Source organism: Saccostrea cucullata, unplaced genomic scaffold (assembly GCF_032062105.1).
Source record: "Saccostrea cucullata isolate Sc308-1 unplaced genomic scaffold, CSIRO_AGI_Scuc_v1 ctg368, whole genome shotgun sequence".
Lineage (NCBI taxonomy): Eukaryota > Metazoa > Mollusca > Bivalvia > Ostreida > Ostreidae > Saccostrea > Saccostrea cuccullata.
Genome location: NW_026930642.1, coordinates 323,874 through 350,000, shown reverse-complemented (window position 1 = coordinate 350,000; position 26,127 = coordinate 323,874). Strand labels below are relative to the sequence as shown.

General features: G+C 33.4%; 4 protein-coding genes across 5 annotated transcripts; 2 read left to right on the top strand and 2 right to left on the bottom strand.

Annotated features, from left to right (window-relative positions):
- The first annotated feature begins 2,243 nt into the window (after positions 1–2,243).
- On the top strand, positions 2,244–5,057 carry LOC134229408 (uncharacterized). The gene is made up of 2 exons (XM_062711162.1): positions 2,244–2,357; positions 2,750–5,057. Exon 2 carries the CDS (start codon positions 2,904–2,906, stop codon positions 3,915–3,917), a length of 1,014 nt encoding a protein of 337 aa, XP_062567146.1. The 5' UTR covers positions 2,244–2,357; positions 2,750–2,903; the 3' UTR covers positions 3,918–5,057.
- LOC134229407 (uncharacterized) lies at positions 4,856–7,266 on the bottom strand. Its single transcript, XM_062711161.1, has 2 exons — positions 6,875–7,266; positions 4,856–6,223 (listed from the first exon to the last, which is right to left on the bottom strand). Exons 1-2 carry the CDS (start codon positions 7,130–7,132, stop codon positions 5,000–5,002), a joined length of 1,482 nt encoding a protein of 493 aa, XP_062567145.1. The 5' UTR covers positions 7,133–7,266; the 3' UTR covers positions 4,856–4,999.
- Positions 7,267–7,279: 13 nt separating this feature from the next.
- On the bottom strand, positions 7,280–15,142 carry LOC134229406 (uncharacterized). Its single transcript, XM_062711159.1, has 8 exons — positions 15,006–15,142; positions 14,021–14,116; positions 11,814–12,001; positions 11,246–11,498; positions 9,292–9,679; positions 8,797–9,029; positions 8,456–8,591; positions 7,280–8,347 (listed from the first exon to the last, which is right to left on the bottom strand). Exons 2-8 carry the CDS (start codon positions 14,102–14,104, stop codon positions 7,803–7,805), a joined length of 1,827 nt encoding a protein of 608 aa, XP_062567143.1. The 5' UTR covers positions 14,105–14,116; positions 15,006–15,142; the 3' UTR covers positions 7,280–7,802.
- On the top strand, positions 14,130–24,529 carry LOC134229409 (uncharacterized). Of its 2 annotated transcripts, XM_062711164.1 has the most exons (10): positions 15,001–15,188; positions 15,343–15,456; positions 16,852–16,976; positions 17,354–17,459; positions 17,643–17,737; positions 17,999–18,053; positions 18,287–18,414; positions 20,898–21,086; positions 21,982–21,996; positions 24,090–24,529. In XM_062711164.1, exons 2-10 carry the CDS (start codon positions 15,348–15,350, stop codon positions 24,201–24,203), a joined length of 936 nt encoding a protein of 311 aa, XP_062567148.1. In that variant the 5' UTR covers positions 15,001–15,188; positions 15,343–15,347; the 3' UTR covers positions 24,204–24,529. The 2 variants fall into 2 exon arrangements, with proteins under 2 accessions (XP_062567147.1, XP_062567148.1); XM_062711163.1 differs by lacking the exons at positions 15,001–15,188; positions 21,982–21,996 and adding an exon at positions 14,130–14,262 and having other exon boundaries at positions 15,340–15,456; positions 24,090–24,527.
- Positions 24,530–26,127: the final 1,598 nt, after the last annotated feature.

The window sequence follows — 26,127 nt, the reverse complement described above, 5'->3', positions numbered from 1 at the left end:
ATCCTATTTCGTGTGTGTGTGTGTGTGGGGGGGGGGGGGTCGAATTTCTTTCAGTACCATTTTTTCCACGGAAGTTGTGTATGACGCATGAATATATAATAGTTTACAATAAATTTTTATCATAAAATGATTTTTACAACAAGAATATTGCTCTTTTATCTGATTTATATCGAATCTGTGTTATTTGTTTGACCAAAATTTTCCGTTTTCCGTTCCGTTCCGTTTTCCGTTCCGCGTTTTAGCAACACCCGGCCTAGCCCTACCCCAAGGGGTCATAACACTAATTTAAACAAACTTGAATCTACATTACCTGAAGATACTTCCATATAAATATGATCAACCATGGCTTTGCTATTCTTAAAAAGAAGATTTTTAAAGAATTTTCCTATATATTTCTAGTGGTAATAGAGGAGTTGCGGATAAGAGGGTACAACACAAGTAACAGACGGACTTACGTCTAAAGCGGAAACGGACTACTCAGTACTGCATCTGTAATACTCATTCACAGAAATTGTTGAACATTCTTCTAGTTCTGCCTCTAGAAGCTTGTTTTTCAACCGAAATCATTTCAGTTTTACGAATGAGACCCTAATGATTTTTTTTTATCCCGGATGTTGCCCACCCTAATCACGGTCCTCTTGATCTTGAGCAGATTTTGTCCTATACTAATATATCCTAACATCAAAACTTGATTCCCAACGAAGGTCTCGCCCTAACATGGGAGCAATGATTTGAATAAATAATTTACATTATGTCTAGAAGCATTCCTTGTTTGGTGGCTCTTCAGAGGAATATTTTTAAATGACTCTATTTTTGCCTTTTTTTTTTTAAATTGTATTCCCGTTAGAAGCATGGACCAAGTTTACCCAAGGAAAATTTGTGCCAAGTTTAATTTAAATTTGCCCAATAGTTTAGGAGATAAAGAATTGTGAAAGGTTTATCTTATCTAAGGATGACAGACAAGAACTTCTGAAAAGTAAAGCTCCTCAGGTTTTGGCTCATAGGTATTATACCTAAATGAGGAAAATGATTGAATCAAGTAAAGAATCACTTGAAAAACAAATCATTGAGAAGGATATTTGAGAAAATCCCTTTGAACTGCAGAACATCAAAATTCAGCCCAAGAGAGATACCAGTATATGAAAAGGAAAGAGAATCCAAATTGATAATAGAATGCAGAAACAAAGGATGCAGCTACAAGAGCGTACTTTCATTTATAAATTTAAGGCATGGGTATTTAGCAGATACTAAATCTTTAGCATCAGTTTTGCATTTCCTTAAATGATAAAAATTTATTATCAGGTGTACTTTATCTTGAAAACAGAATATGGCTAAGTAAGTTTTTGGTATCCGCCACTTTTCAATCACAATAATCCTAATATATGTTTAGGAGTTTTATCTTGGTCTCATCGAGTTCAAAGTAACACAGCTTGTAAATATATTTGATCTCAGCCATAACCAACCCAGTTAATAGACAGAGCCGTTACATACTCTGTCTTAATCTTCTGTTTTTATGATTTGATCTTAAAATGACGCATTTCCCTAAATTTTAAAGCATTTATTGTATCCCATGTTTTTATGCATACAACCATACCATTATCAATCAGTGATCTTAAAGACAACAAATAAGTTGTTTACATACATGTAAAATAATCACAAGAAAATATCACAGTTATAGCCTCTTTCGATAACCTAGTTACCTCCCCATAGGCACTCTCTAGTATTGGAGGTTTATAACTTCCGGTAGGTAAACGTTGCTGATGTAGGGGCCAAGGACGTTGCTAAATCGTTTAAAAATGGAGGCCTTTGATAAAATGACAAAGAGACAACTAATTGATTTTCTTAAAAAGTGTAAACAACCAACTTTTGGAAACAAACCTGAACTTATACAGAGAGCTAAAGGTGCACGGGACTTAGGATTAGATGTAGACCACGACGACGTCGATTCGGGAGATCAGCATGCACAGCCACAGGACAAAATAATCACACCGCTTGGGGAAGGAATACCAGTACCGTCAAAGCTAACGGAAGGCTGGGTGACTAACTGCGAGTATTTTCCAGACATTACGGAAAACGAAATTTACAATTACCTGGTATTAAGTAAACGTACCTTTGATTTAAACCAACAATCTGCAAGGCGACAACTTAAAGCCAAAATATTTTATGATGAAGGTCATGTACAGAATATTGAAATTAATCTAGTTACAAAAGACTCTTCACATTGTATTATAAAATGTGACTGCTTACCATCAATTCCAACCAAAGACAAAAGTAAAAAAACCTGCGTACAGGTCTTGGGTGTGCTTGTCTAAAGTCACTGGTAGAGTCCACACAGCAGAATGTAACTGTGTTGCAGGGTAAGTAAGTTTTATAATATAATCATGAAAATTACATGTAAATTCTTGATATTAATGTAATAAGCTAGAGCCACTGTGATATACTGAAAAACCAAACCTAGCCCTTTGATTTTTTTTAAACTGCTCTTTGTAACATTTTCTAATGCATAATATCAAAGTATGCCTGACAGGTAAAAATATGTTCAGTACAGGTAGGCCTACATGTGCATGAAATGTCTTTGTACATTAAATGAGAACTGTTTGAAAAAAGTACTGGTACCAGGTGTCTTTTTCCGTGCATTTTGCATCAGTTATAAAATTCAACATACTACCTGTACTAGCACTTTGTTGTTTTAATGATTATAAATATAAAAAAAATATATTAATAATTTCTTTTTTTTTTTCACTTCTAGAGAGGGGGGTGCTTGCAACCATATCGCAGCATTGTTGTATGGAATTGTTGACATAACAGTAAAAAAACACACTGGTAAAATTGCCCCAACTTCAAAAGCATGCGAGTGGATCAAACCACGTAGCAGAAATCTTTCACCAAAAAAAGCGCAGGACATGGATTTCAGCAAAACAAAGACGAAGGGGAAAAACAAATCATGTTCATATAGTGTCAGTGAGAAAAATCCAGACCTAACCTTACCATCTGTTCAAGTTTTTAAAGAAAATCTTATGAAAATAAATCCAATGGCAGGTTGGCTAAAAAACTTTTCAACTACATGTACTGAAACATTACCCCCCACTGCAAAATCAATACCTGAACTTCACCATATAACCTTCTCTTACATGGACAATGTTGATCTTTTTTCGGATGAATGTAAGCAACAATTTATGCAGTATTTTGGTTCACTTCAAGTGTCAGCAAAAGAGTGTGAAATTATTAATAAAATGACCAAAGGTCAACACATAAACCCAACATGGAGAGAAGCTAGGCATGGGAGACTAACTGCCTCAGACTTTGGTAAAATTGTACGGAGAAAACCAGAGACTTTACCTGACAATTTACTTAAGTATATTCTTGGATACTGTCCATCTTTTTCAAACAAAGCAATGGAATGGGGGAGAGAGCATGAAAAAGTTGCCATTGACTGCTACCTGCTCAAGGTTAGGGAGACACATCCACCACTTACATTCCAGGAGACTGGACTAGTTGTCAAAGAATCGCTACCTCATTTAGGTGCCAGCCCCGATGGACTAGTGTACTGTCCTCACTGCAAGCCTTACCATGGTGTTATTGAAGTAAAATGTCCGTACAGCTTTAAAGATGTGCATCCCAAAGAAGCGGCCTTAAGTAACAATTTTTTTTGTATCTTAGATGAAAATGGAAATTTACAGTTGAAGAGAAATCATGCATATTATTATCAGGTTCAAGGGGTAATGGCCATCAGTGAAAGAAAGTGGTGCCACTTTATTGTATGGACCAATAAAGGTCTTGAATTTGAAAAAATTTTATATGATGAGGATCTTTGGGAAAATGAAATTCTTCCGAAACTTAATTCTTTTTATTGTTCTGCAGTATTACCTGAACTTTTTTCAGACAGAGTTAAAAGAGGTCTTAAATTAAAATCTTGATGAGTACTGACATGTCACTAAAAGTCTCTAAGGCCATAATAAAAATATTCCTAGATTCTCATTCCTGCCCGCCCAGATTTTTTACCTCCGCCTCGATTTTTTTTAATTTCTGTTTTTCTCTGTCTTAATTCTCTGGGGATCAGTATTTATCTACCATTGTACTTTTGTTTTAAATCCTGCAAAAGTCTGCATGATTTTGACAGCTGAAAAGATGGTAATTCCTGTAATATGGTACATGCATATAATATTTTAAACAAAGGTCATTGGTTGAAAAAGATTTGTGATGATGTGAAGTAAGAGATAATTGAACCTTTACTATGACTTTTATTCGGGTACTGTAGATAAAATTACACCGATTGACCTGGTCAATAAAAAATCTGCTGAAAAAAAATTAAAGTAAAAGCTGCTCACGGCTTCATTTTTAAATAAATTCGGATGAGAATCTAGCAATTTATTTATTATGGCCTAATAAGCATGACCAGGTATTACATAACTTAACTGTGCATTTAGGGTATGTGTACATGTACTTTGGTATCATAATCAACATATTTTGTAATACTTGTGAGTATCTGATCAATAAATTTATAACAGAGTACTTTATGTTAATTTTCTAAATGTAGGTACATACATTACAGTACCTCATAATCATGATAATATAGTAATAAATTTTACACAAGACCAAAGATCATTGCAATGATACAAGGACATGATGCATTTATTTTAAAAACTTGATTCATACAGTTACTTTAATAACAGTCAACTGAATTGATATATTTCTGAATCTTTTAAAATGTAGAATTTTAAGATTTTCTGGCATAAGAAATGGCAGTGCAAATGAATGAAGTCATTCTGGCTCATCATTGCTATGATCTTTGGAACACTTGATTTCTTACTTGCTCATGATCGACATACCGAATAAAAATAATGTAAAACATAAGTAGATTTTTGCTATTTATTAAATGATATAACTACTTAATAACAAGTTTTCCCCTACATATGCAGTATGTTGCACAATGAAGTACTTAATACTTATAGTTATTCTGAGAGATACATTATTTTTATGATTTACATAGTAGATTATACTATGACTGAATAAGTGGGGGCATGAGATTACAGAGAGCACACACAACAAACACTATTTTGGACACTTTGTCATGAAGTGATATTGGAACCACACCTTGAATAATTTTGAAGTTTTTTATTCGCTCCATTGCTCGTTCCACATGGATTCTTAAATTTGCAATCCTTCTGGTTTTTTCCACTTCAGATTTAGTTAGCCTACCATGTTTCTTTAAAGGGGGGATAATGAGATGAATTCCATTTGGAGTGCATAGGTCAGCAATGAGGAACCCTTTGTCACCCATTATTGCATCCCCAGGTTCACATTTTTCAATTAATTTTGACAACTTTGTGATTTGTTTGTCAGATGTACTTCCAGTCCATAAATCGGAGACATGTGTAATCACTCCACTAGGGCTAATTCCAATGAGCACTTTCCATGTCATGTGTGACTTGTAGTCTGAATACATCCTTCCTTTGTTGGAGAGTGACTGAGGTGTTTCTGTATAGATCTCAGTGCAGTCAATAATAACACGACAATTTGGGTACCTTCGTTTAAAACTGTCAGGCATGTTTTCTTTGATAACATTCCGTTCTGGCCAAGCTACTAAAAAGTCTAGATGCTCATACATCAAATCTAACCATTCATTAAAAATTTTACTGCAGGTTGACACAGATATATTAAATCTTTTAGCCAAATCTTGAATTAAGAGTCCTAACCTTAAACGCATTAATACCATTAAAAACTCATCAATATCTCTCATTTTTTTGGGTCTTCCTCCAGTATCAGGAACTGTACACTTATGAAAGTCTGACAGATGTTGGAATAATAGATAAAAAGTCTCCTTGTTTGGCAAACCAGTATAAAATGAAATATCCTGTTTCAAGTCTTCAACTGTTAAAAACGGTAAGGTTGTACCAGTACTTTTGTCACATAATTTTTTTGAAGAGACCATATTACTCCCACATGTATCAAGGTAACTTTCAATAGTCTGAATACAAACGCTGTCATTCTGTTGAACATCAGTTTGTGTCAGTTGATTTTTCTGATGAGATAAGGTTGATGTTTCTATCAATCCACAGTAATCGTGCATTAATACAGATGTGTCCAATACAGATTTGTTTGCATCAACTGTAAAACTAGGGTTTTCAGCAGAATCGGACTCTGAGGTCTCTGAATCTGATCTCACTGTATTTTCTTGTTGATTGTCATTTATTTCTTTTAAAACCTCCGTTGTTTGGTCAAACTGAAAATAAAGGTCTTATATGTGTAGTATAAGTATCCATACAAATATGGTGTACATCATTCAATAAACTAATTAGTTATAATGATTTTTTCTCAGCCTCAAGGAAATATGTCTATACTACGGGTGTAACAATAAAATTATATACCAGTTTGTGGTGATACACGAAACATTGCACCGTATCATTGTACATGTAGAAAATTGTACACCTGTGTATCACGATAAATGACGCATTAGGCAAATAATGAAGTTCTTTTACTTTAACCTAATAAAACTGATCATCTTTATTTACTTCTGATATTTATTTACTGTATTCCGAACTTATTCAATTCAATGATACATAAATATATACTGTAAACTTTATCAAGTTTATGAAAAAAATCTACAATCCCCACCCTTCCACTTAATAATCTGATATAAATAATCTGATATAAATAATAAACAGAGAAATTCAGTTTCTACTAAATACCACAGGGAACATAAAATTAATATCACAATACATAGGCCTATCATGATACAACCTCATTGTATCACTATACATCATGGTACGCTGCTTTTCATGCTATAATCGAGTCATTACACCTTGACTTGAAACTGGTAAAAACGTCCTTGATTTTATTTACCCAATTCTGATAAATAAAAAAAAATACATACGTTTGTAGTCTTAAATGTTTTGTGATGAAAAATAGATGGTAATGGATGCTCCTTCGTCGGACCAGACAGCGAGATGAAATGCTCGGAACATAGTCTAGAGCAACTTGTTGGCTTCCAATTCTTGCGGCTGACACGGTTTTTCCATATCATTTTATGTTTTTTATTAACTGGGAATCGATGTAATGTCACTTTTCTATCCTTAATATTTTTGCCACTATAATTGTGACAGTTCGTGGCACAGCAGTATAATTTCCCCATCACCAGGATCACAAATGACAGAATTTATTACTTGTTTACAAACACGATCTCTTTTTTTTTACCTACCGGAAGTACAAATAGAAAAAATTCTTGCATAAAAGAGTTCCGATTTTCAAGAAAGATAACCTAGTTATAGAAAGACGCTATATTAGCATGACAATCCCATTTTAGAATAAGACTGTAATTGAATTTGTACTTCAATATCAAAGATACAATTCTCATAGATACACCAGTAAAATCATGCAGGTTTCAAAACCAAAATTTCAGGGCACTAGTACAAGTTATAAAATACAAGGATACATGTATATTTATCTTTATAGTTTCAATACATACATAATATATACTAAATATTTATAAATTCATATATTTTGACCCAAAAAAAATATAAACACCTGATGCATATGGAATCATTGGCAATCATTTCTGCTTTTGATTTACAGGGAAATCAAACTCAGTTCATTCATTTATTGGCAACACCAATTGTTAAAAGTATTTCTAGTTGCTGCAATTTAACTTGCGAATGCATTAAACAACCCCTCCGCCTTTTCATTAAAATAATGGAAAAAATTGCCAAAATTACATATACAACAGTAAATATATCTTAAACTATTTTTAACTTATTAAACACAAAGAAGAATTCGGCTGTTCAAATGAAAAAATGATAGGTTCATCACTTAAGCAACCACTTTGAATTATTGTCTTGAAAGTTCTGAAACAGGCTGCTACTTTCACTTTTACTTTTGCTGGTGCTGGACCCACTAAGCCAGGTACTTGTAACAGGTTTCTTCATCAGCCAACCCTGGTTCTCTGCTGGTGCAATAGTTGGTATGGCAGTTATCTGGCCCTCTGCAGTAGCCTTCTCTACCATCTTACTATCAGGAGCTTTAACCCATGCCATTAGATTGGTGTCAATATGGTCGAATGACACGACCTCTGAAGTAGCCTTTTTATTGGTTGATGTCATCGGTTTCAGCCAATCAGAGAGCTGCTCACTGGTGTTACTAAGGTACTTGCTGAATGGATTGGGAGTGTTACTGCTAGAAGACTTGGCATGTCCTGATTTCAGTAACCATGCATTAATATCTATTGGGCCAGTGTAGGTTTTGCGTACTTTGTTGGAGATGCCCGCGGGAGTGGTGAAGGTGAGTTTACAGGATGGATTCTTTTGAAGGAATTTATCCAGACAGCTGGGATCTGAAGAACATTCCTTCACATCTGTAAAATTAATATAAATATTAAAACTGGCTATTTTCATGTATTCCAGATTTATATTTCTTTTAAAAGGCCATATGTTATGAGTTATTTTATTAAAATTTTTTATACCATGACACTTTTCTTCAGCTGCACAAAGCCAGGTGAAGTCACTAGCCTTGGGATTTTCATGGCCTATACATGACCCCAAATTCTCTATGTCCATGGCTTTCTTGGACTGACAGGTCTGGCTACAACAGCTATCTGACTGCAGAATAAAACATCACATCATATAAATGAAAATCGATTAAATTTTTAATACAAATATTCTTTTTCAAAACAGAAAATATTTCCAAAAGAGAGCAAAAAACTCAGCACATGAATTTGTTCAACCAAAAACTTGGATTTTATTACATGTATATCCTGGGGAAAAAATCTTAAATTTGATATTAAAAAAAAAAAAATTGTTTTACCTTCTTGGCAAGCCAGTGTTTGGTGTCCTGGGACACTGTAGCAAAGTATGTTTGGAATACATTGTGGGTCTTGTTTTGAGTTGAGTTCTGGCTGTGGATAGAGCTGGGGGAGGGGCTAGTCTTCAGCCACACCGTGGAGGAGGGCTTGTACTTCCACTGTAGCAAGTCTGGCACAGAGTGGGAGGGGGAAATCACAAAATCATGCTGGAACTCAGTGTCCATTTCTGGAGTACCTGAAATAGGTAAGGGATAGTACATGTACTAATGTATCAATTAATATACTGCCACTGATATATTTCCAGGATTAATATTTTTCTTTAATTCAGTCATCCTATATAACTGAATTTGATAAATGATTCTCAGATATTTTGGGCTAACAAAAATTTTAAAGCCATTTTTCTGTCAACATACTGATTTTTTGTGGTAGTAAATGGGGAATGGGGTGAGGTGGGATTGGGGAGAGAGGGTTACTAGCCTTTATCTAAAAACACCTACCAGTTGATCCCCCTCCTTCCACAATCTCAAAATCATCCTCATCCTCAAAGTCCTGTTTAATCTGCTTCAGCCAGCTCTTGGTGCTGGAAAAAGTCCCATGAGAGGAGAAGGAGGGCACACTGTGACTGGAGGTCAAGGACAAAGGTACACTGTGACTGGAGGTCAAGGACACAGCCTTATCTGACATAGTGGAGGAGACACTATCAGTGAAGGAGCACACTGACCCCTGACCCTTGCTGTCACCTGACTGATACAACCAATCATTCTTCTTGTTGCTTAAATTTGGCATGGAGAATTTTGGGGCAGACACAGACATCTTTGAAATGGTGGAAGGCTTGGCCAGCCAGTCCTCAGCATTAGGAGAAAGCTTGGGAATTTTTACATCAATCTACAACACAAAACAAGGACCATCTTAAATTTTATGTATACCTAGTTAACAACCTCACTTGTAGCTACTTACTTAGAGACACTTAAATTTGTCATGTGCTATAAAAAGTAACAGTTACTTGACAATTGAGCAGATACTTAATGTGTTTAGTGTAACAAGTTAAAACTGAAAATTTTGAAAGTTGGTCATTTTCTAAGAATTCTACATTCTCTTTAAATAACAAGTATTTCTATAAATGAATACCACAAAATTTTCTGAAAATGTGTTTTCATGGTATTTATGACAGCATCAGTTTTCCTTAAACGATCCTTCAACAAAAAATTCATAAGGATATGCTACATGTACCTGATATTCATAATACAAACATTCTTACAAACTTCATCATTCACCATGTACACTATATTACATTCAGCACATATCCATGCCCCTTTTTATATGCAATTGAGACAGGGCTCCCACTGGACCGAAAATATTTTTCGCCACTTTTGGCGACAAAAGGAAAGGCATACTTGCATCTGATTTCTCGACAATACAATGCACTTTATGTTATTCATTTTTTTTTAATTATCTTTATCACAGACATTGATTTAAAATTGTAATGTTTAAAGCTTATGGTAGTATCCATTAAAAAATAAAAACTAATGTTGGAATTACACAATTAATTTGATATTGAATTGATATCAGCCAACTCTTGACAGTAAATGTCCTCTTGTTTAAATTTTTTTTTTGCCTGGGAAGGGGGGGGGGGGGCTACAGACCTAGTAAATATATGTGACATTTTTTAAAAATGGAATTTTTCATCATTTCATTAATTAAGAAAAAAGAGAAAAGAAGCATACTTAAAAAGTAATGAAAATTAGGTTTAAAACTTGACTTTATTTTAACAACTTGGAGACTGCAGGGTTTAATATGCAAGCTCATGTAATTGTAAGTAATTCAGTATAATTTACTAAGATAATTCTGTTTCCAAATCAATTTCTTTTTCACTCTTTGTCAGTTTATGGTATAATGTGCATATTTTTCAATTTTTATTAGGTAAAATTTGAAACCATTCTTTATAATTTTCGTCATGTTTCCCTATTTTCCGTTTAAAAAAAAAACGATCTACTTAGATCCAGATTTTGTTGATAAATATCTTTTATTTACTAACTTCCTCTCCTAATAACACTTTATCCCCCCTTGTTTCATCCAAATTATATTATTTCAAGCAATTTAGTAACCCTTTATTGCTCCAGGCAAGCTACCTAGTCAGCTGTGTTCGTTCAAGCGAGACATGATTTCCTACATGTAGGTTACAGTTTTCACACCTCTACTGCATTAAATAAACACAGGGACTAATCTGTATACATTGAATAAACAAAGGAGCTAACCAGGACTACACAAATTGTGTACATGGTACATATAAAAAAAATTATTTTCGCCACTTATGAATTTCTTTTCGCCACTTTTGAAAAAAATTCGCAATTGGCGACAATGGTGAATCACAGCTCGAGCACTGAATTGAGACATGCTATACATGAAAATTACCCCGTCCCATCCAACCACTCCCTCTCCAAGGAAACTTACACAAGAGTTGGACGTCTTGGATTGGTGGACCTCCTCTATGGTTTTATACAAGATGTGGTGATCAGGGTCCTCATATTCCTCCACATGTTTCGGCAGACTGGTCGACGGATTCCCCGCAGGAACAAATACGGAGTGGGGCAGACCGCTGGCGTCTATCTTACCAAAGCTGTTGATGTTCTCCCTGAGTGAGCCGGCATCACAGCGGAAGGTCAAGTACGGCGATTCCTCAGGCTTCAGGTCAGTGGGATCAATTCTGTAGGAAATCACAGATGTTACAATAAATAAAAGAAACTGACGCTCAACAATTATTTGTGCTTGAAACATGCATCTGGGATGCAGACTTTTAAAAAACATTATTTTTTCCTTCGTATTTTTGAAATCCTCAAATATACAAGCAAACTAACAATATAAATTTTGAATACTCTAGCATATCACCATATGTAACATGTCCTTCTTAAATAATCTTCTATTTAACCCACATATTAAAAAAATTCTACTTTTTATAATACGTTCCCCCAGAACAATTTGAACCAATGTAACTGCCTCCATTGTGTATTTTGCATATTACCTTGCTTTGGATAGTCCCCCCTTCTGGGTCTGGATGACCCCTAGTAATTTGTGTAGCTTTGCCTGCTGGTTACTGAGCACCTCCTCCTTAGCACTCTGTAACAACTCCACCTGGTTAAGGAGCCACACCTCCCGGTTCCTAAACGCTTCCAGATTACGACTCACAGCTGTCTGGACTTGTAGTTTAACCTGGGCATCAAAAAGTTTTTTAATACAAATCTTCTTGATCCCACCAAAACAATTTTTCATGATTATCTTACTTGTGGTATTGTACATCTTTCATCAGATATGAAATTACAATATACAATACTTTAAAAATCATACTGAAAAAATGTACGTGTTTGTGCCACCTAAGGGCCCTTGATTGGTGAATAAACATACAATATACTGTAATTACACATATATTTAAGTGAGTTAGCTAAGTTAAATCTTTATCATAACAAATTAATTTTGTAAACAAGAGGACCATAGGCCACAATGCTCACCTGAGTTACTCTAGTTCTGTTGTACTTCAGATATTTATATTCCCTTGAAAAATTGTGACTCCATATTATGACCACCCTAACTATAAGGGGTCTCTGAATACACACTATGGAAGAATTTTAATATCAATATGACCTACATGGCCGTGCAGTTATTAAAAAGGACATCCTTTTCCTGTCTGCAGGCATTATGCATACTTTGATCCTATTTTTGCAAACTCTAACTAAGGGTCTCTGACTTAAATTCACCTTTTCTGTTCCAGTTCTTGAGATTTATGAAGATATTTACTTGATATTTTAATATAAAACTTCCATCCCTTATCTTTGTTCCACCTTTCACCCCTGGGACCATGATTTTAGTACTGGTTCATTGCGAAATTGGAAGAAGTTAAGCATATGAAAAGTTTACAAGTAGACAGACAGCTAGATGGAGTCATTGGTCATGGACAAAGGGAGATCAGAAAAGCTCAGGTGAGCTAACAAGAGGCCCATGGGCCACATCGCTCACCTGAGCATTATGGTTAGGAAAAAGTAGAAATTGGTTTATTATTAAAAAGTTTAAATCCAAAAGTAGTCCCATGACCAATCATGGCTTTGCTATTCTTGAGAATATGAATTTTAAAGAATTTTCCTATATATGTCTATGTAAACTTTGGTTGGCCATTGTGGCCCCGGACTACCCCCGGGGTCATGACTTGAACTAACTTGAATCTACACTACCTGAGGATGCTTCCATATAAATATGATCAATTATGGCTTTGTTATTCTTGAGAAGAAGATTTTTAAAGAATTTTCCTATATATTTCTATGTAAAACTTTGGTCGGCCATTGTGGCCCTGCCCTACCCCCGGGAGTCATGATTTGAACAAACTTGTATCTACACTACCTGAGGATGCTTCCATATAAATATGATCAATTATGGCTTTGCTATTCTTGAGAAGAAGATTTTTAAAGAATTTTCCTCCATATATTTCTATGTAAAACTTTGGTCGGCCATTGTGGCCCCGCCCTACCCCCAGGGGTCATGATTTGAACAAACTTGAACCTACACTACCTGAGGATGCTTCCATATAAATATGATCAATTCTGGCTTTGTTATTCTTGAGAAGAAGATTTTTAAAGGATTTTCCTATATATTTCTATGTAAAAATTTGGTCGGCCATTATGGCCCCGCCCTACCCCCCGGGGGTCAGGATTTAAATAAACTTTAATCTACACTACCTGAGGATATTTCCCCATAAGTTTCATCTTTCCTGGTACAGTGGTTCTTGAGAAGAAGATTTTTAAAACATACCACCAAATTTTCATTAATTCCCAATTATCTCCCCTTGAATGAGGGTGCGGCCCTTCATTTGAACAAACTTGAATCCCCTTCACCCAAGGATGTTTTGCAGCAAGTTTGGTTGAAATTGGCCCAGCGGTTCTTGAGAAGAAGTCGAAAATGTGAAAAGTTTACAGACAGACAGACGGAGAGACAGCTAGACGGACGCTGTACAAAATGTGATCAGAAAAGCTCACTTGAGCCTTCGGCTCAGGTGAGCTAAAAAGGATACTCTTTTAAATCCCCACTTCTTTATATATTTTAAAATTTTATGCATTAAAAAAATAACAACAATAATATAACAAACTCTATGTTCTTTGTTGATGTACCAGACTTTAAATAAAAATAAAATATTAAATAAATATTATCTTTTCTTAATTAAAATTTCAACTTCTATTAACTCACCTCACTGACATTTTGCTGAAGCTTTCTCTTGACTTTGTCAATTTCTTTGATTGCATTTTCTATCTGACTTGCCTGATCTTCCATTTCACAGTATCACTTTAGGAACAAAAACAAAAAAAAATTATTCAAAATCTGTGCACCTCTAAAGAACTTGTTTTGAAGAGCAGGAAAACCTATGTGTCTGTTTCATATACTGCACCATAAACTACGCAGTTGTGTATTGGGACACAAACAGATGAAAGGTACAAATCTTATCTAGGCCTAATATTTAGAACAGGTACAGGTCACAAGAATGTATCTCCATCAGAACTTTTTGTGTCAATGGATTAAAGATTAGTAGCCTTGATCTAAAATCATACTAATCTATCACATGATGTAACAACACTGACCTAACTAGAAATATACCTGTCCCTGGGAACAATAAAATTGGCAAAATAATTACGTCTTGCCTAAATGCATTCTATTTACTAAAGTACAAGTAGTTCATTTATATAACAGAGCAGTAAATAAACCTCTTACACAGAAAATACTTGAATTTAACAAAATAATAATAAAATGCAAACGCCTTTCAACTTGAAGTAGTCTGTCAATTGATCAAGATCATGACCATGACCGACATGTGTTTCTCAGTCACGTGTCGTAAATATTATCATTTTTTTGTTGAGGGAAACAAAGATTGCACATTTCATTAAAAAAATAGAAGAAGGATAACGATAGTCATTGTAAAAAACACTTACAACAACACATTTATCACATTTTAAGGCAGATAAATTTTGTTGAAATCGGTTTATTAAACATGACATTTGCAAACACTGACAAAATACGCCATATTCTCATACGTTTCTGTCACGTTCGCACTTTTCGTCATCGATTTGAAGCTGCAAAGCAGATTTGATGTAAAATGTTCATGGAAAAATTGGCTATAATGATTGTTAATTGATTTCTAATTCATGGAATGTGTAAAAAATGTTATATTAGTACTTACAAAGGTCAAACTGTGTAACAAGTTAGTCCCTTGAACTAAGAACCGGAACTTCCGTATTGCATTTTCCAAAGAAATATTTTTCCGGAATATTTGTCGTCAAACAGTGTTTTAGTTTATTCTTTTCATTTCCGGTTTGCCGTATCAACATGTAAACAAAAAAAAGGCTGAAAAACTTTTAATTAGGTCTGTTTACAAGTGTATTTGCAAGATCGTGATCAAACAGCTTTTGTATGATAATGATAATTTATTTTAATTTATATATTTCTTTTGATCTATATGTATATACTTATGTGCAATTTTCTTTTGAATGGCTGTATTATTATTTCCTCTTATGCAGTAAATATGGGTGCCTTCACTAGTCAGATCCTGGTTCCAGAGTCTAAGGCATGTACCCGTCACACCGATCCCAAGAAACCAAACTGGATAACTATCCACGCTGTTGCCTCTGAATGTGCGTCAAATAATATGCTAGTTGATTTTCACTGTGTAAATCAATTTATCACATATTTGTACATAAAAAGTTGATACCCATCCTCATAATACCAGAGGCCCTGAGTCAACACATTAACATTGGACCCCTGGAGGTTCATTCAATTTTATGTGAGCTGATTGTAGCAATCTAATTAAAATTAGATGTTAGATCCGCTCGTGTACTCGCTACACTAACATCTAACAACATCTTATAGAGGGTCACGTCAGAGGTCAAAGTCTATCAACCAATCAAATCGTCGCCTGCAAAAACATTGAATATTAGTGAAGGAATATGTCTAGAGTTGTTCCGAATTTGACCTCTGTCGTGACCCTCTATGGAATGTTGTTAGATGTTAGTGTAGCGAGTATGCAAGTGGATCTAACATCTAATTTTAATTAGATTGTGATTGGAGTGACATCTTATAGAAAAATTACAAATCTTGATTGTTTTTCTTATCTCTAACTCAAGCAATCACATTAAGCCATTTTACGATAAACAATGTGTATTTGAGGTTTCAAGTGAATCCTTTCTTTTAACATTATTGAACTATTTTTGAAAGCTTTAATTTTGATTGGTGCTTCTCAGTGACAGAAGCAAGACCTAAAATATCAACTGAAATTTGCCAGGGATCCAGCAGCAATGTGTTGACTCCAGACCCCTAGCTGGCATAATTTGCAAGGATGGTTGATACCCATCTTCGCAAGCCAAGGGTCCTGAGTCAACATGTTGCTGTTAGACCTCTGGTATATTTCATTCAATATCTGTGGGCTTGCTTCTCTCATTGAGAAGCACCAATCAAATTATATAGAGCTTTCAAAAATAGTCTGATAAGGATTCAGCTGACACCTCCAATGCACATTTTACAAGTTGTTTATAATAGAATGGCTTAATGTGATTGGTTTAGAGATAAGAAAAACAATCAAGTTTTGCAATTTTTCTGAAAGATGTTGCTACAGTCAGCCCACAGATATTGGATGAAATATGCCAGGGGTCTAGCGGCAACGTGTTGACTCAGGACCCCGGCATTGCTAGGATGGTTGATACCCAGAAGAAAGAAATTTTAAAATATTGAAAAGTATTAAAATTGAGGAATTTTTCAAAGTTAATTGCCCCATTTGAAATTAAATAATGTGTATCTTTTAATGTCATTGAAATGATGAAGGCAATTTTTCCCCTTACAAACATTGATCAGTATCATAAATTTAATCAGACATATGCATGAAATTCCATCTTTAACATTTTTATTTTCCTAAATATGTATTAATTGGCCCTAGAATTATCAATGAATCTTTTTAACAACTTGTTTTGTATTTATGTTTTGTATCTGTTTTTATACTGATGATTATTGCTAAGATGTTATTATTGATATGTTAGTGAGTATTGCAGAGGTGGAGAGACTTTGGCTACGATTTAAACAGCTGGGATGTACAGATAAAGGAGAACTCACTGAAGAAGCTTTAGCTCAACATACAATCAATCAAGATGCCTTCTCAAGAAATGTAAGAGATCTAATGCAAAATAATATGCAAACAATCCTAGTGAAGATAAATAAGTTATACATATTAAACATTGGTGACTTCTTTCTTTCAAGATACTTTTGGTTGTTTTATTTGCTTTTTTAGCATGGAAAGACAATATCACATGGAAACATGGCATTATGCAAATTTATAATGTCAACACATGTTTAAATGTATGTTATTCCTCAAACACCTAAAACACTGTTCATTTTTTTTCATAACATATAGACATATTTCATGCAAATGTATTTGATGATTCCAATAAGTTCATTATAGTACGTACATATTTAATATTGTCTCTAATTTTCACAAGTTTTTGTTCAAGTACTAATTTCATGTACATGTAATTGCAATTTCAGATAATGAAAAAGTTTGTAAATCCCAGGACAAAGACAATTTCATTTGAAAATTTCCTCAGAGGATTAAAATGGTGTGAGACTTCCACCACAGAAGACAAGCTTAAAGGTGCATCACACAGCATGGGTTTGAAATCTTAATAGCATAAGAGAACTTCAGATTACAAGCAGTTGAAGTATTTTTACTTTTTACCTGTGGTATTTTTGTTGATAGAAAAAAAAAACATAATATGGAAATATTTGACAATCAAAGATATTTAAATGCATTACAATATATTATTCTTCATTCTAGGTGTTTTCCGGATGTTAAACAATGGGAATAATTTACCAAAGGACATTTTTAGAAAGATTATAGAGAGAGTGTATGTCCAGCCAGAGGATAAAGGGGTAAGACTACAGAGAGTGGAATCATGGGCAAAATCAAGAAATGTCTAGTACATATATCAAGGTTTTTAAAAGAATTTTTACGAAGTTTGGGATAGTACATCTTGCTAAATATATATAACTTCCTACCATATACTTTCTTCTTAGTATGAACACCAAATTAATGCATTAACTTTATTTTGAATATCCTCAATAGTAGTTTGTTATTGGCCCTTTTTATTTTGTTTTAGTTTCCTGTGATTAATTAATTTAACTTTTTGACAGAATATAGATCGAGTTGTTAATACACTCTACCAATTCATGGACCCAGGGAACAAAGGTAGCATTCATATCATACAGCTTTGAATTTAATCTTTGCTTATCATATATAAATTTAAATTAATTATTAATGGAACATAAATATTAATATTATCATGAACTGAAATGTGAAGGAGTGTATGGTGAGTGTTACCAGTTGAAAGGGGCTGCTTACTCTTCCTTGTTTTGTGGATCTCTGAGCTTGATTATAGTAAATTTTTATTTTTATCTCCATATTTCATTTTATCTTGTCAGGGACAATAAATGAGGAGAATTTTGTTAGAGGCTGTCTAAAAATTCCACAACCTCTTCTGGAAGAGGCCTTGAACTTTGAACTTTTGCCCTCACAAATGAGACAAGAACTTCACAGCAAACTTCCAGAGGTAAGAAAAAAAATCAAATTATCTTTGAAGAGTCAGCACAATATTATAGCTTACCTGAGTTGTAGGCTTAAGCAAGCTATTCTGATCAAAAAGCGTCTGACGTTTGTCTGTCTGTCATCAGCTATCATGTGTCATGTGTTGTCTGTAAACTTTTCACACTCTCGACTTCTTCTACAAAACCATTTGGTCAATATCAACCAATTTTGCCAAGAAGCCTCCTTGGATAAAGAGGATTTAAGATTTGTTCACAAGAAAAGCCATAATTATTACCCTTTTTCAAGGAAAGATTAATTCGATAAAATTTGGTGACATCTTTTTAAAAAGTTCTTCTCAAGAAGAACCACTGGTTCAGAAAAGATATGACATACAAAAGATCCATAACATCTCTATATTTGAATTTGTTCAAATTATGATCCCTAAGGGATAGGGTAATCACAACATAGGATTGAAGTTAAATAATTAGGAATACATATTTAGGGAAAATCTTTAAAACCTTTATCTCAAGAACAGCAAAGCTATAATTAGAAATACATGTACTTATACAAAGGAATCCTCAATCAGGTAGTGTAAGTTTAGTGTTCATCAATTCCTGACCCCCCAGGAGTAGTTTTGGGCCACAATGGGGGATCAAAAATATACAAAAGGATTTCAAAAAAATCCTTTCAAGTATAGCAAAGCTATGATCAATTATATTTATATGGAATCATCCTGGGTAGTGTAGATTAAAATTTGTTCAAATCATGACGTACTCTTGGTTGTGGGAGATGAAAGTTTTTCAAAGGAATATAATTAGTTGATGTCTTTTATTAGTCAGGAACAGTGAAACTTTGATTGATCATATTTACATGGAAGCATCTGCAAATAGTGTAAGATTCAGTTTTATTCAAATTTAACCCCTGGTAGTAAGGTTATGCCATAATTATATACATGTATGTGATCAAAGTTTTGTGTAAAAAAAAAAATTGTGCTGATGAAGATGAAAGGGCCATGTTACTCAGGTAAGCAATGTGGACCATGGGCCTCTTGTTTTTTTTGTTTTTTTTTTGTTTTTACTAGTACCTGTTTTCTTACCTGAAATGTAAAAATGAGGTCATTTGACAGGAGATTCAAGTCAGGTGCAATAGATGTATCAAGATAGTGGTTTAATGTCAACAGAATACAAACTTGATCAGCATGACCCGGGTTTATACAAATATCTAAATGTCAGACTTCTAATTATCTATAAATACTGGTAAATATAACAGTATTTGTTATAAGGTTAAAACTGGTGGATTCCACAACAGGGATTTCTCAAGAACTGTACAATATAACTTTAATTTTACAGATGCAATCTGGCAGACAAACTCAGAATAGAATGGTATTATAATAGTACACATTGAATTTACATTAGTCACTTGCTTCATGCATTTACATATCACAACATTTTATAAATGGAATTTAATTACATGAAAAAATTAGGCATTTAAATCTTCAACAAATACGACTTTCAGCTTGTTGAAATAGTCAAGTAAACATATAAATATATTCCTTAAAAGCATATATTACTTCTACATGTCTTTTGAATGTTACACTTTTTTCTTTCTATTTTTTAATGCTTTTCCATTTGGTCAGTAAAACTTATATTCCTTTTTAAATCCTACTTAAAAATAATTTTTGTAAGATTTCAAATAAAATTTATTTGACAAAGTTGTTTATACTAGGATCTGCACAAAACATTTTTATTCAATGCACACAACATAGACAATATTTTGCCTTTTTGCACTTTATTTTAAACTTTTTTTCCAAAGAATGCAGTGGCAATGCACATTTGACTGTACAAATGTTTATATAAATTTGTTATAATATTTAGTGCCCATAAACATGTACACACTGGATCAACCAAATGATATATATTTACTAGAAAGTGTACTTAATGATTATGAATGTGAACTTGTTTCACAGAAGTTTTATAATTTGTATACTTTGTTAAGAACTGCAGACAAGAACTAGTAATGTGACCTCTTTACAATTTTTTTTATTTGAACTTGTCATTATCGACTTGGGGAAATATAAATAAAAAATTGAAGCAATTAAATTTTTATCCATAAGTAACTTGTACCTTGCTTGTAGTTTTAAGAGGTCACCATGACAAACTCCTATAAGTATTGAGTTAATATGCCATGAATTAAAAAATAAGGATTAATTAAATTTCACTTATTGATTGCATTTAATTATTCTTTAAAACCAAGTGAATCGATTCTAGCTTTATCATGGGTCATAAAAAAGAGTACATATGTACATGATTTAACATGGATGTGTTCTTCAATCAAAGGATTTCAGATTATTTGACAGTATGATTTTAAGAGATTGTTTCCTTCCCCACCCCATTTGCTGAATGGAAAGTTGGGTGGGGGTGGGGGTGAGTAAGAAATCGAGACAATTGTATAGTAGTTTTATTCATAGGACAGAATGATGGTTTTCATTATTTTTTTCATTTACAATAGTTCAACAGTACAGGCCCCACCCCCGCCCCCAGGAGTAATATGGGAGGCCCCATTCCAGATGACAAGGTGCTTCAGAAAATAGCAGTGAAGATCCACAACAAGGACTGGGTCAGATTAGCCAACAAACTGGACTTTGAATTTGAAGACATTGAAGAGTTCCAATCCAGGAGTAATGACCAACGCCAGCAGGTGAGATCAAATGCAAATAATAAAAAAAAATTATAAAAAATTAAACTTAGAAATATTTTATAAAGCCAACTATTTTTATTAAAACTCAAAATTATGACTCATTATAATTATGAAAATAGCAAGAGTGAGTGTAACATTGCTTGGATATATAAATATGATAAAATAAAATGAATGCTTCATGTATATCAATTTTTAGGATCCAAGTGAAAAGGTCAATGAGAATTTAATATCAGTGATAATTGGTTTTTAATTTATCTGTGGCCACTAATGTCTTAATAATATATTAACATATTACATGTATTGGAGAGAAAGATTTATTAATATTATTTTTTTCTCTGCCCATTCTGAATGCAGAGCATCAAAAACAAATACAATGGCTTAATATTTATCACTGGTTAAAGATAAAGAGGTGCTATAATACCTACTTGATTTACAATATGGTTAACAATAAAGTATCAACATCTAAGTCACCTTTTTCTAGTTAGTATGGGGTTATCTATTTTGGCTGGCTTGCAAGCATGTACACCTAAATGGTGCACTGGTTAAACATTAGAGCTTATTATTAAATATTAAAGCTACTAGGAAGGAATTAAAAAAATAATCAATACTAAGAAATTTGTTTTTTAATTTTTAAACAAAAATTTTTGTTTTAAACACATACTAAATTAAAATACTAAAGGTACTGATCAGACTATTAATGAATATTTTTAAGTGATTGGCAGGTGCTACATTATTAATTAGTAAAAGAAATGAAGTGTGTTTGTATGTAAAAGTGAATATTAGAAAAATACAATAATATTCCTACCACTTCAGTGTGCATCATTACAGAACTGCATGCAGTTCCTCAAATTCTGTTTGTGTTACATAAAACAAAGTGTTGTGTTTTTTTTTTCAGAATCAAAGTGACAAGGTTAAGATATGTGTTTAGTTGTTAGATCTAGCAGAACTCAGACTATTTATCTTTTATATATCTTGGTTCTTTCCTTCTTATGCATCTATTAAATAAACTTAAATTATTTAGAAGCATTAGGCTAGACTGGTGAGAATCTGGGTTATAAAATGTATACACATGCATGCACCATGCACTCCAAAACAGTTAGGTTCTGCCAGGAATCTTCAAGTATTTATTATGTTCATTAAACACTATTCTTTGCAAAGTACCTTAATTTCTTGTTTCAAATGAATATAAAATGGTCAGCCTTTTTAGTGAATCAGGGCACGATAATTCAGTTGGACTCTGGTGCCTGGTTTTTCTCTTTCTTTTGTCCACCATCTCAAGTTTTTTGGACCACAATTCCTTTTCAAATAATTGACCAGTGCAATCTAATGAACCTATAAGCCCTGTTTTAAGCTAACTTGCATAGATGATGCATTTAGAGATGCATTCTGCCAGACTGTTGACTGTTGCTGATGATAGTCTGAATCCAACAAACTTTTTCAGATGAGTGTTGCAGGAATGAAAATACCAGATTTTCTTCAGATTATTCCCAGGTCACTAGAAAATCCCTTTGCTGACCAAAATTGCAAAGATGATGTATCTAAGGATGAATGTACACTAGCCAACTTACTAGCATAAAATCTTGCAGGTTCCGAATGATTATAAAAAATAGATAGGTTTTGGAATAACTCGATTCCTGAGTAACTGAAATTCAAAGACCAAACTTGCATAAATGTTGTATTTAGAGAGGTGTACACTACTAGAACATTTGTTTCATGTGCGACAATTGACTCTAAATAATGCTCCATTGAAATTTCATTAAAGTAAGGGGTTAATGTAATCAGTTTAATTATACCCCTGCTCCGAAGGAGAGGAGGGTATATTGTTATATATATACCCTTGTGTTTCTTCGTGTCAGCTCATGTCCGTTCGTCCATCTGTCTGTCTAGCTGTCAGTAACAAATTTTTGTCACAGTTTTCTCTGCAACTTCTTATTGCAGATGCTTGAAATTTTAGCATAATATTTGTTTACGTATATGCCTTATGGGAGGATTCATTCTTGTGTGAATCCGATGTCAACTTCCCTTTTATCCCTGTGTCTGACCATAACTGAACTTAAGAATTCACATCAGAGCGGGGGTATAATAGGTGAGCATTGGCTCAGACATCTTGTTACCCATGTTTTTATTATGCCCCCCTTCGAAGAAGGGAGGGCTTATTGCTTTGCTGCTGTTTATCGGTTGGTCTGTCAATCAACTTAGTTTCTGTTCATTTTCTTCACAACCATTGCACATACTGAAATGAAATTTAGTATACAGATTTATCAGATGAATGTCTAGGTCAGGTTTTGTTTTGGGTACAATCGCACCATTTTTGACAGAATTATGCCCCTTGGACTTAGAAAAATTCCATTTATTTGCAGTTTCTGTTCATTTTCTTTGCAGAGGTTGCACATACTGAAATGAAATTTAGTATACAGATTTATCAGATGAATATCTAGATCAGGTTCTGTTTTGGGTACGATCGCACATGTTTGACAGAGTTATGCCCTTTTGGACTTAGAAAAATTCCAATTGGGGGGAGGGGGGCCATAAGTGTTTTACAAACATCTCTTGTTTTATTTATATGTACCATTTTAGGAAGTATTTATAGTAGAGAAAAGTCATGATACTGATGTTGCATATACATGTATGAGTTTGCCTTTAGTAATATTTAGCTTATTAAAAATTTATGAAACATATAATTATGCTTTTGGTTGGAAACAGCTCATTTTGTTATTGTATGTACCAGTTACAAGCCTGAGGTGGAAACCTTTCCTGCTAACAGCTAGTCTTAAAACTCTTGTTTTAAAGCCATGTGGTTCAAATAAGTCTATCTTAGGATAAATTTTATTCCATGTGATTAGCAATATTCTCTCTTTTATCATCAAGGATACTAGTATTAATGCATCCATCATTTATTATTTTTCTCAACTTACTCAGAATTTAAAACTTGTCCACATTTTGAATTTAAACTTTTTAAACATTTGAATTCATTGAGTATTGATTGTTTCAATTTATTTTCAGGTGTACGCTATGTTAAAGTCCTGGAAGAACCGCGAAGGAAGTCAGGCCACATCGTCAGTTCTGGCGCAAGCTCTACGAGATTGTAGAATGAATGATGCGGCTGCATTACTTTAAACATTGACCATCTCCTTATTATACAACAGTTAAACATTTACACATATTTCAGGACTAAAAAATGTGCTCTGATTTTTATGAGTAGATGCAAAGAAAACCTAAATCCGTTCATATTGAAATCTTCCACATTTTTAGTCATTGAAAAGTCCTTTTTATGTTCAATATCTTTCTGATGATGCATTCTGATTTTTATGAGTATGTGCAAAGGAATTTTAATCCATCCATATTTGAAATCTTCCACAGGTTTAGAAAATAAATCATTGAAAAAATCTAAGTCTTGAGTATGTTTGATATCTGTCTCTTTGGCTCTGACAAACCAGTTCATCCTCTTTTTTTTGTATGAAGAATGTAAATTATATATATATGTTTCATCTCTTTTTTGTTGACTTTGACAGTGCATTTTGCGAAACCTATTCTGTTTGATCAAAACAAGATATAAAAGCTTACTTTGATTCCGCTAGGTCAATTTTGTCCAAACTTCTGTTAAATCACATACTGTAAACATATTACATTAGTAGTGTATTCTAGTTAGTGATTTTGGTGGAAAGCAGATCCGTTAAATCATGTACAGCACTTAATGTCTTGTAGCTAAATGTTTTGTACATCATATATTTACTAGTATATCTAGCACATTCAATTAGCGCTAAATCAAATCTGCACTAACATGCTGAAACCTTAATTTCTGCCATATCGTACATACCAAATATAATACATTTACAGTATTTTTGTGGGGTCAAATTTCCGCCATTTCAGGAAAAACTCTGGGTTCATGGAAATTAAGACTTCGTGGATGAAGAATTGTTGATTAGTTTTCATTTCATTGTGGACATAAATTTTGTGGCTCTCTTCATTTGTCAAACACAGTGAAAATTAAACCCTCACAAAAATTTGTGATTACACAGTAATTTCAAATCTCATTTATCAGATGACTAAAGCAAAGAAAAAAGATTGAAATAAAAAAAATTTATTCCTAATTTTTTGAAAACAAAAAGAAACAAAATATAATAACACAAATGACAGAGATTTCTGTAATAGTCAGGCACTATTGCAGGTTTACATCAAGATTGAATGAACACCAGCTGCTTGTAATGCAGAAAAGAAAGGCTTCAATATCTAAAGTCAAAAATATACACAGGTATACAATAATTCACAGCTTATCCTGAGCCTGTATATCCTTTAACATTGATACACTCTCAGGTATACTTGATTACATAATTCTTATACATTTCAGTAAAATGCAAGTACTTGGAAATTTTATTACTAGTACAGTATACTATCAAACATGGTTATTTCAAACTTGATTGAATCCAGAACAAGGAATAATAATCTGTATAAAATACTTCAAGAAAAAAGAGCTTTGAAATGTTAAATCTTACAGACATATTGTTTATGGAATATCCATGTCTGGGATAACAAAGTTCAGCTATATATAGGAATTATTAAAAACATTTATTTGGTATCAATAAGTATGTTATTTTATACAAATATGGTATAAAAAAAAAAAGGGAAATAATATTCAAAATTTGCATATTTATGAGGTGTAGTCATTTATATAAGAATAACATTGTTATAATATTCCAAATTACAATTTATTATATGCTTTATTATTATTGTTGGTAAATAAAATCTCAATATTATTTCTTAATCATCCAACTAATATTAATCAACACATATGTTCACCATATGTTCTAGGTGTTTTAAAAACAAAGCTTGTTCAGGCTAAAGATTTCACATCTGCTGAATACCTGCAGTGACATGCATGTTACATGTGAAATAAAAATACAGAAGTAAAGGTGTTTAATTAAAACTCAGAGGACTGGGTATAACTCAGAAAGAAAGATGAATTCTTTTTGCTGTAATAACACCACAATTTAGCATATTTATGAAATAAGGCTTTCTTATTGCATTTTAACAGTGCTATTTA

Bases quoted from the DNA above. Each gene is read 5' to 3' on its own strand.
- LOC134229408 (XM_062711162.1), top strand. From the start codon at position 2,904: ATGGATTTCAGCAAAACAAAGACGAAGGGGAAAAACAAATCATGTTCA.
- LOC134229407 (XM_062711161.1), bottom strand. From the start codon at position 7,132: ATGGGGAAATTATACTGCTGTGCCACGAACTGTCACAATTATAGTGGC. The intron at 6,224-6,874 runs GTATGTATTTTT...CTTTATTTTCAG, and splicing joins AAACATTTAAGACTACAAAC to TTTGACCAAACAACGGAGGT.
- LOC134229406 (XM_062711159.1), bottom strand. From the start codon at position 14,104: ATGGAAGATCAGGCAAGTCAGATAGAAAATGCAATCAAAGAAATTGAC. The intron at 11,499-11,813 runs GTAATATGCAAA...GATTTCCTACAG, and splicing joins GGGGGACTATCCAAAGCAAG to AATTGATCCCACTGACCTGA. The intron at 9,030-9,291 runs GTAGGTGTTTTT...TACCTATTTCAG, and splicing joins GGAAGGAGGGGGATCAACTG to GTACTCCAGAAATGGACACT.
- LOC134229409 (XM_062711163.1), top strand. From the start codon at position 14,196: ATGTGTCTGTTTCATATACTGCACCATAAACTACGCAGTTGTGTATTG. The intron at 18,054-18,286 runs GTAGCATTCATA...TTATCTTGTCAG, and splicing joins CATGGACCCAGGGAACAAAG to GGACAATAAATGAGGAGAAT. The intron at 21,087-24,089 runs GTGAGATCAAAT...ATTTATTTTCAG, and splicing joins GTAATGACCAACGCCAGCAG to GTGTACGCTATGTTAAAGTC.